This window comes from Peromyscus leucopus, chromosome 5, assembly GCF_004664715.2.
Source record: "Peromyscus leucopus breed LL Stock chromosome 5, UCI_PerLeu_2.1, whole genome shotgun sequence".
NCBI classification, from domain to species: Eukaryota; Metazoa; Chordata; class Mammalia; order Rodentia; family Cricetidae; genus Peromyscus; species Peromyscus leucopus.
In genome coordinates, this window is record NC_051067.1 from 142,079,684 (window position 1) to 142,093,994 (window position 14,311).

General features: G+C 47.2%; 1 protein-coding gene across 1 annotated transcript; it reads right to left on the bottom strand.

Annotated features, from left to right (window-relative positions):
* Nucleotides 1-723: 723 nt before the first annotated feature.
* Nucleotides 724-14,104, bottom strand: Prdm14 (PR/SET domain 14). The gene is made up of 7 exons (XM_028864645.1): nucleotides 13,426-14,104; nucleotides 12,767-12,820; nucleotides 12,516-12,673; nucleotides 10,759-11,026; nucleotides 6,508-6,710; nucleotides 4,575-4,676; nucleotides 724-951 (listed from the first exon to the last, which is right to left on the bottom strand). Exons 1-7 carry the CDS (start codon nucleotides 14,102-14,104, stop codon nucleotides 724-726), a joined length of 1,692 nt encoding a protein of 563 aa, XP_028720478.1.
* Nucleotides 14,105-14,311: the final 207 nt, after the last annotated feature.

Genomic DNA, 14,311 nt, shown 5'->3' on the forward strand with positions numbered 1-14,311 from the left:
CTTGGGTATCGTAACTCACTCCTGTAATCCCAGCACTCAGGAGGTAAAAAGGAAGGAAGGGCAGGAGTTCCAGGTCACCACCAGCTACACCACAAGTTCAAAGCCAGCTAGGGTGATCTCAAAAAAACAAAGAAAAACAAAACAAAACAACAACATCACCAAAACAACAACAACAAAACAACAATAACAAAACCAGGGCCTGGAGAGATGCTCAGCAGCTAAGAGCATTGGCTACTCTTGCAGAGAGGACTTGGGTTCAATTCCCAGTACCCACAGGGCGGCTCACAATCATCCATAAATACAGTTCCAGAGGATCCCATGTTTTCCTCTGGCCTCCATGCGCACTAGGCATGCAGTACCCATACATACACGAGGCAAAATACTCATGCACATAAAATAAAATTAAATCTTTAAAACAAAACAGTTTTTTTGTTGTTGTTGCTCTGAAGAAAACGGTTAATGACTACAGACACCGTATAACTGGGAATCCCGCAAACAGGAGAGGAATGTCCTTCTTTTCTTTTATCACAAGATCCAGGACCCTTTATTCCCAGTCCTGAGCTGCCGGACTTCCACAGCACACTTTGAGGTTCCTCGTTTCAGACTAACCATTCCGTTTTCCTGATTCTCGTGGAACAGCCCGAGCATCTGTTCCGTGCCACAGGCAGATCCGGAATTGAGAGTCGGAGTCCTTGGTCTTCGCCTGGCTCTGCTCTCGGAGGGCTAGCAGTCTTTGTGAAGCTTCATGTGGGCATAGAAAGCTTCTTGATCCAGGAAGCCTTGCCCACAAATGCTGCAGGAGCCATGGTCGTCCTCCTTGTGTGAGCGCCGGACATGGCTGTCGTGGGCAGCGTGGGATGCAAAAGGCTTACCACAGTGCCGGCACTTGAAGGGCTTCTCGCCCGAGTGCTGTCTGATGTGTGTGCGGAGGATGCTGGAAGCAGTGAACTTCTGCAGAGGGCGGAAACAGAAGGAAAAGCCAACTTCCGTGGGCTGGACAACACAACAGAGGGGCTCACTTCATTGTAACGGACACATCGGCGCTTTTTATTTATTTATGTTTTTAATGAGAAACTGATTTTGCCTGGTGGTGGTGGTGGTGGTGGTGCATACCTTTAACCCCAGCACTTTGGAGGCAGAGGTAGGTGGATCGCTGTGAATTCGGGGTCAGTTTGGTCTACAGTGTGAGTTCCAGGACAGCTGGGGATGCACAGAGAAATCTTGTCTCAAAACCAAACAAAGGAAAGGGAAGAAGAGAGAGAGAGAGAGAGACAGACAGACAGAGAGAGAGAGAGAGAGAGAGAGAGAGAGAGAGAGAGAGAGAGAGGAGAGAGAGACTCTGATTTTCTGTCTATATAGAACATTTGTGTGACGTCCAGAGCAGTGACCTTAATAAAGAAAGGACTGGACTGGGCATGTGAGATGGCTCAGCAGGTAAAGGAGCCTGCCCCCAAGTCTGATGACCTATGTTTGATCCCTGGGACCCACACATAGAAGGAAAGAACTGACTCCCCAAAGTTGTGCTCTGATCTCCCATCATGGCACCTGTCTCCCCTCCTCCATGTATACACAACACTAAATAATCTGAATGTAATTTTAAAAGGACAGCTTTTTCGCCCTGGCCAGTTTGAGTACCACACATTAAAACAACGCATCTTCAGAGCTTCTTCACCAGGACTGCTAGGTAAAGATGCAGGTTGTTGGGCTGGGTTAGCTCAGTGATAGGATGCTTGCCTTGCAGTTTTGAGTCCCTGGGTTTGATCTCCAGCATCATAAAGGGGGGAGGGGAGCACACTGTAAACCTTAACCCTAGACAGTGTGACCCAAAAGAATCTAAGGTATGATCTGAAAGCAGCGTGGAAGCAAGCACTTCTGTTTTGGAGACTGGAAAGGGCACAATAGGGTCTAACTATGTAGCTCAGGCTGGCCTTGAACTCATGGGCAATCCTCTGTCTCCCAAGTGCTGAGATTAGAGGCCTGTGTCATTATGCCTACTCTAAACAAGCAGCTCTGAGTGTACTTGAAGAGCGGTGTTGCTGAGGAAAAGGCTAATGTTGCTTAGTATCTTTGCACCCAACGGTTTCTAATCGGTTTCCTTCTTTTTGATTCAGTCTTTGATACTGTTGGTGGTGCTGAGATAAGGTCTCTCTGTGGTGCCAAGGCTGGCTTTGAACTCATTATCTTCCTGTGGTTGCCTCCTCAGCCCTGAGATTACAGGTGTGTACCACCGAAATTTAAACTTTGATTGTAGGTTTGCAGTAAATTGTAAAATGTGCAAGGGTGGTGGTGGTGCACACCTTTACTTGGGAGGCAGAGCCAGGTGGATCTCTGTGAGTTCAGGGCCAGCCTGGTCTCCAGGACAGGCACCAAAACTACACAGAGAAATCCTGTCTCAAAAAACCAAACCAAACAACCAAACAAGACTACATTTTAGTCCAAGAATCCCCCCCATTCCCTTTTGCAGCCACAGGGATACCCTCCTTTTCTCCTTCCTTAGGCTGTGACAACCACAGATGTGTTCTCAGGTCTCAAAATCTTGACACGCATGGATCATGTAATGCGATCTTCCAGGACTCATTTTTCCCACCCAGCACAGCTCCCAAATAACCATCAAAGTTATGTTTTTCAATGGTTCCACTATTCTTTCCTTGTGTGATATGCAGCAGTGAGTGGATACATCCCAGACTGTCACATCTGACACTGGACATCAGGCTTGTCTCCAGATTGGGGCCATGATGTTTCTTTGTTGTTATTTGAGTTGGGGGGGGGGTCTCAAAAAGCCTAGGGTGAGACTATGTTTTATGTTTGTTTATTATGGGGGGTGTAGGTTAAACAAAAGATATGCACGTTGGTTCTCCTCTTCCACCACGTGGGCCCTGGGGGGTCAAGCTCAGGTTGTCAGACTTGGCAAGAGGCACCTTTCCCTTTTCATGCCTGACCCTTACATGTTGGGGTTGCAGGCGTGTCCTGGCTTAGACTGAATGCCTTGCTCCCCTCTGGGAAGTTTGGCAGTGTAGTGGTATTTGCTCCGCCCATGACCTTGGGCTATCGGCCCAAAGTGACCTCTTATGAGGGATTGGAGAAGGGTCACATGCCCCTTCTCCCTGTTCCTGCCTGTGAGGTGGATTCACTCCGGTCAGATCAAAGGACAACTTCCCCTGTCTACTCCGTTCTGTATTCAAGAGTGTATCTCCTCAATTTATATCTTAATAAATTCTATTACCCATTTAATAGACTCATGTGGATTAATTGTAATGTGACAGTCTCTCTAAGACCACCCTTGTGGTGGTTTGAAAGAAAATGGCCTTCAAAGAGAGTGGCACTATTAAGGTGTGGCTTTGTTGGAGTAGGTATGGCCTTGTTGGAGGAAGTGTGTCACTGAGGAGGCCGACGTTGAGGTCTCGTGTATGATCAAGCCATGCCCAGTGAGACAGACCACTTCCTGTTGCCTGCAAGTCAAGATGTAGAACTCTTGGCTCCTTCTCCAGCACTGTCTGCCTGTACACTACCATGTCGCACCATGATGATAATGGACTAAACCTCGGAAAGTATAAGCCACCCCAATTAAATGTTTTTCCTTCATAAGAGTTGCCATGGTCATGGTGTCTCTCCACAGCACTAAAACCCTAACTAAGACACCCTCTTTTCCTTTATAGCATTATTGTAGGACCTGAAAATGCAAAGGACAGAAATGAGCCTAGAGTGCCACTCTCCAGTGGGACTGTGCTCTGTGGATGTACTGTCCACCTTATACCTGTGGCTTCTGGGCACTTCAAGCTTGCTAGTGAAACCAGGGAGGACATTTCCTACTTATTTCCCCTTCTTTTTGTCGTTGTTTTCTTTCTTGCTGTGTAGTCTAGGCTGGCCTTGAACCCATAATCACTCCACCGCAACCAGAGATTGCAGACGGGCTCCACTGTGCCTGGGTGTTTTCACGTCTGTGCCCTCAAACACCCACATAGGGAGAAGATCAGCTACACACTGCACAACACAGATGCACACTGCCAATTAAAACGCTTTATAATATTCCTAAAACATGCTCAAACCATTGTCCATTCCAGAATCCAAACCCTTAATCCCTCTCTACCGTTATTGCTTGATGTTCTGTGATGCAAACATCAGATGTCACCCCCTGCAACGTCCATCTAGAATGATCAGCAGCAGTATCAGGAGCCAACACTTCAGTGGTTATAATTAGTCCGGATGTAAGGTTGTTGTTGTTGGGTTTTGTTGTTGTTGTTGTTGTTTTTGTTTGTTTGTTTTTCAAGACAGGGTTTCTCTGTGTAGCTTTGCGCAGTTTCTGGAACTCACTCTGTAGCCCAGGCTGGCCTCCAACTCACAGAGATCTGTCTGGCTCTGCCTCCCGAGTGCTGGCTGGGATTAAAGGTGTGCGCCACCACCGCCAGGCTTACTTTATCTTTTTGAGACATGGTCTCACTTTGTAGTCCTAGATGGCCTAGAATTCACTTGAAATGTGTGCTGGCTGGTAATCAACTATTTACCCAAGATGAATTATAAGTCAGGTTTCATGCTTCCAGTTACAGACGGCCGACAACAGACGAGGTCTCACCTACCTTTGTACAATACACACACTGGTATGGCCTGTCTCCGGAGTGCACGCGCATGTGCTTGTTCAGGCTGGAAGACTGTGAGAAGCTCTTCCCACATGTTGAACACTAAGAAGGAAACAAAAATTAGAGTTGAAATTTCATCTCCCCCCCAACAATTCTGTCTCAACATCATGTTTTTCTGGAGGCAAGAGAAGTTTTAAAAATGGGTTACTTATTTATTTGTTTAAAGAAAGGATCTTTCTATGTAACCCTGGCTGTCCTGGAACTCTCCTTATGTAGACCAGGCATGCCTCAAACTCACAGAGATCTGCATAGCTCCAGGTTCACTGAAAGACCCTTTCCCAGAAGACTACAGCAGGAAGTGATAAATGAGAAGTAGACTCCAAATAGGTGCACACCCCCCCCCACACACACACACACCACAAATTAAACAACAACTCAAACAAACAACCCAGAATTTAGGGCCTAGAGAGCTGGCTTTGATGAGGAGCACTTGCTAGTCTAGCTGAGGACCTACAGTTTGGGTCCCAGCATCCACATGGTGATTCACACCTGGCTGTCAGTTATCATTCTAGTTCCAGGGGATCTGAAGCCCTTTTCTGGTTTCTGTAAGCAACTGAATGCTTACAGAATACACATATATACACATATATGTGTACAAGATACACATACATACAGGCAAAACACTGATACAAAAAAAAATTAAAACAAAACAAAAAAATAATTTAAAACTATGGTCCAGTTGCAGAACACAGTCCAATCCAGAAATATTAAAATGTGGAAAACTACAAACCTTAGTCTTAGTATAAAATGCCTTATAAAATACTATTGCAAGAGACTGGAGAGTTGGCTTGGTTAAGAGCATGAACGCCCTTGCAGAAGACCAAGCTCAGTTTCTAGCACCAACGTTATGGCTCACAACCATCTGTAACTCCAATTCCAGGGGCCTCGATGGCCTCTTATCTCTCAGGAACTGTATTCACAAGCGCAAACCGACACATATACACAGAATTAAAAAAACACTGTAACAAGAACATGTAGCTCCATCCTTTCTTTAAGGATGAAGTTGATTTTGTCCTTTGGACCAAGCCTGGTGGAGCCATAGGTGTTTGGGATGACAGAGAAGGACTCCCGGGCATCATTACTGCTTCTCATCCTTACAAAGACCGTGGTCTGGGATCATGGTTTTCCTTTCTTTGGACCATTCCAATGCTTCCTCCATAGCAGTGACTACCTAATGCCTGACTGGGTATGAAAAAAAATGTACAGTTGCTGAATCCCTCCTCAGCCTCCAGTACAAATCACAGCCCTTCTGTTCTGGACTTAGCCCCAAGCCCCCTCTGTTGTGGGATAATCTTTTTGTACACTGTAAAGATGTGTCTCTACCTAAATTGCTTTTGATTGGCTTAATACAGAGCTGAATGGCCAATAGCTGGCAGGGGACAACGGGCGGGACTTCCAGGGAGGGAGGAACTTGGGATGAACCTGTGCGCTTGGGAGACGCCAGCAAGATGCAGAGCAAGTTGGACCACAGAACAGAAGAGAGGTAAAAGTCATGTGGCAGAATGTAGATTAACAAAGACAGGCTAATTAAGTTATAAGAGCTAGTTGGGAACAAACCTAAGCTAAAGGCCACCTTTTCATAATTAATAAGTCTCCGTGCCATTATCTGGGGGCTGGCAGGCGAAGAAAGGCTGACTGCTCTCCTCTTCTTGGGCACCTTTCCTAACCCAGCAGCCTATGCCTACCTGTTTCTCCTTCTGTCCTGGGTACAACTACTGACCCAGGCTCAAGCTCAAACACCTGCCTCTCCCACAGCACCATGGTGAGGCAGACCTGGACTCCTCCAATCAGTCCCGAGAGCCCCTCTCCATGTATTCAGGATAGGGGTGTGTGAAAGTAGATTATGAAGATGAACATCAAACCAACCGCTCACCAGGTAGGGCCGGTGCCTCTCATGGACGTGAAGAATGTGGATCCGGAGTCGGTCGCGCTTCTCGAAGGATCGCTGGCAGAGAGAACATGGAAACTTCCTATCCCCCTTGTCCACACAGGGAGTGTACTTGAGGTGCTTATCTCTGTAGTATTTGTAGGTGAACACCTTGCCGCAGCGTTCACATCTGTAACCTTCGGTAGACTCTGTCAAAGATAGGGACGTAAGAGCTGGAGGGTGTGTTACCCACCTTCCTCCTCTTCAGTTCCTCAAACAGGATTCGAAAAGCCATAAACAGCTGGGCATGGCGGTGCACGCCTTTAAATTCCAGCGCTTGGGAGCAGAGGCGGGTCTCGTGAATTCACACTTACCGAGTCTTATCCACAGGAGAGATAGGTCACAGAGTGATAGACAGACAAGCCCAGAAGGGTAAATCTGGTGTTGTCAATGGAGAAGAAAGGAAGAGGGCAGAAGTTAGAGGCTAAGTGTCAGATCCAGGTTGTCGGTGCTAGGAATGATGTCATCACCAGAGTCACGAAGATCAAGGTTTTCAGGTCAGGCAAGCTACAGTAACTGTAGCTCCAAACAAAGACAACTCAAACCCCAAACAAACAAGAGGTGTGAATGTGTTGGGGAGAGGCAAGAGAGCATCTCCAAAAGTACCACTTAAGACGCCCTGGATTCTAGCACCAGTACTGTCTGCCCTCTAGGGAGCCAAGAATGAGCATAAGCAAGAATCGGCAGGAAAAGCATGCCTTTAATCCCAGCACTGTGGGGAAAGAGGTAGAGGCAGGTGATTACTGGTCTACAAAGTAAGGTCCAGGACAGCCAAGGCAACATACAGAAACCCTATCTCAAAGAAATAAACAACCAAAAAAAAAAAAAAAATCAAATTAGACTCAGGAATCCCTGAATCTGACCAGATTCACTAGTGCGCCCCTCCCCCACCTCTGCTAGAAGAAACAGTAAAAGCCGGAGGCCCCTCAGCAACAAGGAAAGCGGAGCAGCAAAGAACTAAGAGCAGACCAGCTGCCTGGAAGAGCTTTAGACCAACCCAGGCACCTGGAAAGGACACTCTCCACCCTGCTGAGCCGCCTGCAGGCTGCAGTGTGCTCCAGGATCCCAGCTTTGTGGTGCATGTTCCCATGCTGGGGCGGGCTTGGTGATGCAGCCGGTCTTTGAGTAATTTCTGTTCCATCTCCAGGCTATTCAAATAGCCCACTTCCGATAACTCAGAGTGTATGCCTTTCCAACTTTATGTGGGAAGGCGCCCACCAACCCCACCAACATACCTAAAAAAGGAATTTGATTTTCTTATTTTTCTTTTATGTGCATTGGTGTTTTGCCTGCATGTATGTCTGTGTGAGGGTGTCAGGTCCCCTGGAGGCAGAGTTACAGGCAGTTGTAAACTGTCATGTGGGTGCTGGGAATTGAACGCAGGTCCTCTAGAAGAACAGCCAAGGCTCTGAACTCTTAGCTGAGCCATCTCTCCAGCCCCAGGGATTTAATTTTTGTTTGGGACACCTCTTAGTCTGATGATCACAGGATGTGCACCACTGTGCCCAACTCTTTCGTGTACTATTAATCTGTAAAAACATGGATCGTGGGCTGGGGTGTGGAGCAGAGATAGAGCGTCCTTCAGCCTTGGGTTTGGTTCAAACCCCATCACAGCAGTGGAACCAAAACAGAGTCACATTAACAGAAAACGCAGGAAGTCACCTGTAAGACTTCTCAATAAACTAATCGTGAAGAGCTACCGTCTACACAGTGTCCAAATGTGTGCCACGGGCTGGGTGTGGCGGCGCACACATTTAATCATTCATTTAATCATTTAATCAGGAGAGAGAAGCAGGCAGACCTCTTGTTTTTGTTCTTTTGAGACAGGGTCCCCTCTGCAGGCCAGACTGGCCTCACACTTGTAATAATCCCCCTGTCTCAACTAGGATTACAGGCATGAATCGCCACAGTGACTTTTTTTCCCCCCCAATTTCCCACAGAGAAACCATTCATTATATACATATTTTTCTAAATTCCATTTTTTACTTCTATGTCAAAAACAGTTGAAGTATTTTCTGGAAGTGACAGAGACAGACTTTGTTGGTTTGGTGCTGAGGATGAGAGAATTTGGATCTCCACAGACCACAGAGAATCAATTGCTCCATCTTCTGCAGTCCTGCTCTGTGCACCTGCTGGAGAAGTTGACGGAGGCCTCACCCTCTCCCACATCCTCAGGCTTCTTCATTCCGACTATGGGAGGGCCTGTCCATCACTTCCTGCCTAGTCACCCCCCCCCCCCCCCGTAGAGGTCTCCTGTTCTCCCTGGCCCAGAGTCTGAGCCACCTTCTCTCTCCCTCTGCCCTATGGATCCCTTATTTCACTCTCATTCCTAAGCAGCGTTTCCTAATCCAGTTACACTGTCCTTTTCCTTCAATCTGTACACACTGAGAGCAGGATCCTGGGAAATTTAGGAATTTATGGGCCTTCCCAGCACGGGAGGGCATAGGTCTAGCAGGAATACAGACATGTTGATCATTACCGTAGTGTGACAGACACAGTTTACATGTTGTTTTACCTGCTCTTTGGGCTATTTATTAAACTATAGTGAGGCTGTCTTATTATACATACAGTACTTTACATTTGCCCCCACCTAGTAGGTTGTGGTTTCCAAACTCTTGTGTATAACAACACAAGAGTCGGACAGGTGCTATTCAGGAATAACTTTCAAGCTGAGTGTGGTGGCACACACTTTAAATCCCAGCATCCTCAAGGCAGAAGCCTCAAACTCAAGAGTTTGAGGTTAGCCTGGTCTACATAGTGAGTTCCAGGACAGCCAGAGCTACTTAGTGAGGCCTTGTATCAGAGAACTAAAATAAACAAATAAAAAGTTCAAAGCTGGGCATGACTTTACATGCCTATAATCCTACCACCGGGGGTGGAGGTGGGAAGACCAGTTCAGCCATCCTGGACTGCATGAGACCCTGTCTCAGGCCAAACTCAAATTGGAGCCTGGAAATCAGCTCAGTGGCACAGCACCTGAGGAGCATTAGTCTGAGGACTCAGCACCGCTCTTCCGAAAACAGCAGATTCGGGCTGCTGGTCCTCTGTCTCCTTGCCACTCAGAGGTGATCCAGGGACCAGCAGCTTCCTCTGGAAACTGAGCAAGAAGCAGAGAGTCTCAGAACTAGCTAGCATCTCTACAAGATCTTCAAGCACACACACACACACACACACACACACACACACACACACACACACACACCCCAAAGCTTAACAGTCAGGAGCACCCCTAAATTTCCAACACTTGGGAAGCTGAGGCAGAAGGTTCTGAGTTCAAAGTCAATCTGTGCTACATAGTAAGACTGTTTCAAGAAGAAAACAAAAACAAAAATAAAAATGAGAGAGGGAGAGAGAGGGAGGGAGGGAGGGAGAGAGGGAGAGAGGGAGAGAGAGAGAGAGAGAGAGAGAGAGAGAGAGAGAGAGAGAGAGAGAGAGAGAGAGAGAGAGTTGAAAGCTGAAGTCTAGACGATTATTTTTCAAATTTACCACGATTAAAATTCATCTTAGGTGCTGGAAGTGGTGAGGTTTTTATTTTTGTTGCTTTGTTTTGTTTGAGACATAGTCTCACAATGTGATTCTGACTAGACTGTCACTCATACTACTTAGATGAGGCTGGCCTCAGACTCAGAGACCTGCCTGCCTCTGTCTCCCAAGAGCAGGGATTAAAGGCTGTGTAGCCACACCAGTTTAGGGGCTGGAAGTATATGTAACTCTTAATCATAGAGTATTTATATAGGATGCAGGAGGCCTCAGCCTAAGAAAAACAGTTTTAACTGGACACCCTGCTTCACATAATGTACTTATATCAAACAAAAGCTTAACAACGCTTAGTATTTCTTAAGTGATTTTCATCAATATTTTTCTATTCCAATTTCTTTTTTTTTTCTTTAATGCTGCTCTCAATCACTAAATTGATTTTCTACCCTACTAAGTTACTGCAGCCCACCATTTGAGAAAGCTGGCTTACTCACAGTACACCGGCACATATTCATTTATTTTACTTTTATTCTCAAGAAAGGATGGGGGTTGGGGAGAGAGATAACTGCAGAGAGATGGCGATGTCCCACCTCTACTGAGTGGGGTCTCATTCTTACAAATCCCCTTTACTTGGTCTCCTCGATTTCGGCTGGGAATCTTTAGGGAAAGAACCCAGTTCTTACACTAGCAGATTCTCTTTGGACAGAGGAAGACACTCACCCTCAGAGGGCTCAGACACCTGCTTGCCTTGCTCAGTGACCTGGAGGCTCATGGGAATTTCCAGAAACTTCTCATAGCAGTTTCCGTACCACACCAGCAGCTCCTGGTTCTGGTGGATCTCTTTGCAGCTCTCATAAAATATCTGCCCTTGGTGTTGTACTGCAACCAGGTTCTGCTCCTTGGGGAAGCGGGCACAGTTGACATAGGACATCCAGTTCCCGGAGCCCTTTCCGTCGATAAAGTGGCTCAGGCTGCCATCTTCAAAGATCTAAATGAAGTAAGACACGGCGTCTGCTCTCTGTGGTCATTTTGTTTTGAGACAGCATCTTGCTGTGCACCCGAGGCTGGCCTCAAACCCGTGCCTCTGCCACAGCTGCCTGAGTTCAGGGACTGTAGGAGCACACTGCCATTCCCAGCGAGGCATGGACTTCTGATTTCTACTTGTTTACTTTTGGCCTGATCTATACAATACATTTAAACTTTATAACCAAAGTTCCTATTACAGAACACAGTTCCATAAATCAGATTTCCATATCGGAAGATGCATATAAATAAATCTCCTTAAGCTTAAGTCAGCATTTCTTTTTTGGACAGGGTCTCATGTAGCCCTGGTGGGACTTGAATTTAAAATATAGTCAAGGATGAACTTGAACTGCTAATCCACCAGCTACCACCTCTGGAGTGCCGCTGTGTGCCTCAGTGCTGGGGACCGAACCAAGCATTTTTATGTATTCCAGGCACGCATGCTCTCTAGTCCCTCCATAGATTATATAATAACATACCTTAAAGATATATGTATGGTGGCACACACATTTAATTCCAGCACTCGGGAGGCAGAAGCAGGGGATCTCTGTGAGTTCAAGACCAGCCTGGTCTACAAAGTGAGTTCTAGGACGGCTAGGGCTACACAGAGAAAAAAACGCTATCTCAAAACAACAACAAAAAGGATTCATGCCTTTATCCACCCCCCCCACCCCCCCACCCCCCCACCCCCCGCTTTTTTTGCCTTTATCCCATATGGTTAGCATATGTTAATTTTGTAAGCAAGGGTAAAGGACGTAAATAGGTTTTATTTAACCCCAGCTCTTAAGGGTGCTGATGAATTCTCTTCTGTGCAGTGTGCAGTGTGCAGTGCGCAGTGTGCAGGCCTCGGGATGGAGCTGCAGTTTCGCTCTCCCAGGACAGCAGCCTCAGCACCTCTCCTAGTTCGCTGGACTCCACGGTTTGATTCCCGTCTTCCACATTGCCTGAACTTCAAATTATCTTCCTAAACTGTATTCCAGGGAAGCTCAGGGTCAAGGTATTGAGGAGGTTTTACGTTATCTGGTTATCCTGACGAATGGTTTCTATAAACGGAATGCCGCTGATTTCCCACCAGCCTCCCTTAGACAGTCACTAACGTGGGAAGTGACCAGTCTGCTTGTTTTGTTAATCCTTGGCTAATTTTATATGAAGGCCTACAATTTACTTTTCTTTTCCATAGCATACTCTTAGCGCTCTCTCATATTTAAAGCACCAGATTTAATATAAATATAACATACATGCATAAATATAACATAGCATAGTAATTCTTTAAATGTGCATTCCGTGGCTGTTCTGTACAGATTAAAATCACCCACTGCAAAACAGACTGGTGTCCTGCTGGAGTGAACCTCCATTGTCTCTCAGCAGGGAGCAAAGGCCTTTAAGGGTACGGGCACCTCCGGACCTCAGGTCACCCTCCTCAATTTCCGCAGACCCACCAGAAACGCACTTACCTCCCACATCCTGGAGTTGTCCCTGTGTGTCTTGACTTCGCTGGCATTGACCACTTTACCTTGAAAGGGTCCAAATCGCACTCCTTTGGCAATGAAGTTACTACAGAACACGCCAAAGTGTGGGACATCCCCAAACTCTGTCTGCAGGAGGCAGAGACCTAGGAACCCAAGGCACAGAGGAAGGGGAATGAGCCAGTGTTTCAGTATTAATTAGTTCTGGGAAATAAACGCAGGCAAGGAGAGCAGCCTACCTTCTGGAAGCTGAAGGGAGGCTTTGTCCAGAGTTTTAGGAAGACGATTAGACCCTAGAAAAAGACAGCCTTAAATTATTCAAAGGAGAAATCAATGTATGGTGAGTTAGTTGCCTTCCTGAGTGGGTTCCTTATTTTGCATTTGATTTGATGTGTACCTAACCTTCATTGTTTTTCTTGCTCCTTTGATACAGCCTTTTTGTACACCATTGCTCATTTGTCACTCAGAACATTCTTTGGGCAAGGTTTTGTGGGGAACTGATTCCCTTTTGCAAACTTGAGAATCAGAGACAATGCTTTTCTGAAGTCAAAAGCTGCCAGGTTGGGGTTGGAGATTCAGCTCAGTGGTAGAGCACTTGCTCAAACGCAAGGCCAGGGCCTGGGTTTGGTCCTCAGTTCTGAAGGGAAGCTACCCGTTATGAATTTCTGGAGGCTATTATGCAGATACTTTGTACATCCACCAGAACCACCGAGTGAAACCGTTTTGCTCCTAGTCTTCAGAGCTCACTAAAACCAACCTCAGAAATTGCACAGTTAATCAGGGAGGACCCAAGAAGCCAGCCTAGAGCAGGAGGTTCTGAGGGACGGCCTCTTCAACTCAGATCCACTTTGACAAACCTGTTCTACCTCACCCAGACCCTGGATGTAGATTTCCTTACCAGAGCTGTCTGTGGGAACCAGGATGCCTGAAATTGCATGGTGTAGGCCGGTTGGGTGCCCGGGACTTGCAATGACCCCATACAGAACGAAGCGCAGTTCCTCCTCGGAGAAGTTGAAGCTAGGAAGAGGCAGCTTCCCCTCTTGGCTCAGGGTTTGAGGGACCGATATTGACTGGGAGGTCTTCAGACCATCAGGTAATAGGGAAGCAATCACCGGGGGTGGCAGAAGTAGATTTTCAGCTCCCCACCACTGGCCTCCGTTGCTTTGGCCGCCAATGGGGACCAAATTTTGGCTGCTGGAAGCGCTGCGCGTGTACTCAGGGCTGTCTAGAAATCGTGGTACCTCGGGAGTAAAGTGAGGAATTGGGTACCATGGCGACAGCTTGTTGTACCAGGGCAGATTATAGAGTGGCTCGCTCGGCACAGCCAGACCCGGGTTCAGCAAGGGAGGAGCCACCCGAAACGCATTGAGCGGGGCCATGGCCTGGGACGCAGGAATTGCCTCCGCCAGCTTCCCGAAAGGCTGAAAATCCTCCTCGGTGGTGGCGGCGAGGTTCCTGTAGTGGTTGTAGCCCGGGAGAGACGTGTAGTAGGCAGCCAGGTGCTGGGAGCTACTTTGGGGCAGATTGTTCGCCTTGTCCTGGGACTTGCTGTCACCCAGAGGCGGACGTAGGGCCATCGCAGGCTGAGCTCCACGGATCTGCGGGAAACCGAGACCGCTGAGTGCAGGGTCCTAGGTGGTCTTACCTATTTTCTTTTTCCCACCCCAGCCAGCCCCAGGTCAAAGTTAATGGGCAAACTTCCCAATTCGATCCCGCCAAGCCTAACTCGCAAAAACAACGCAAAAGGCACAAAAAAACCAAACGCATCAAAACTCTAACGAAAT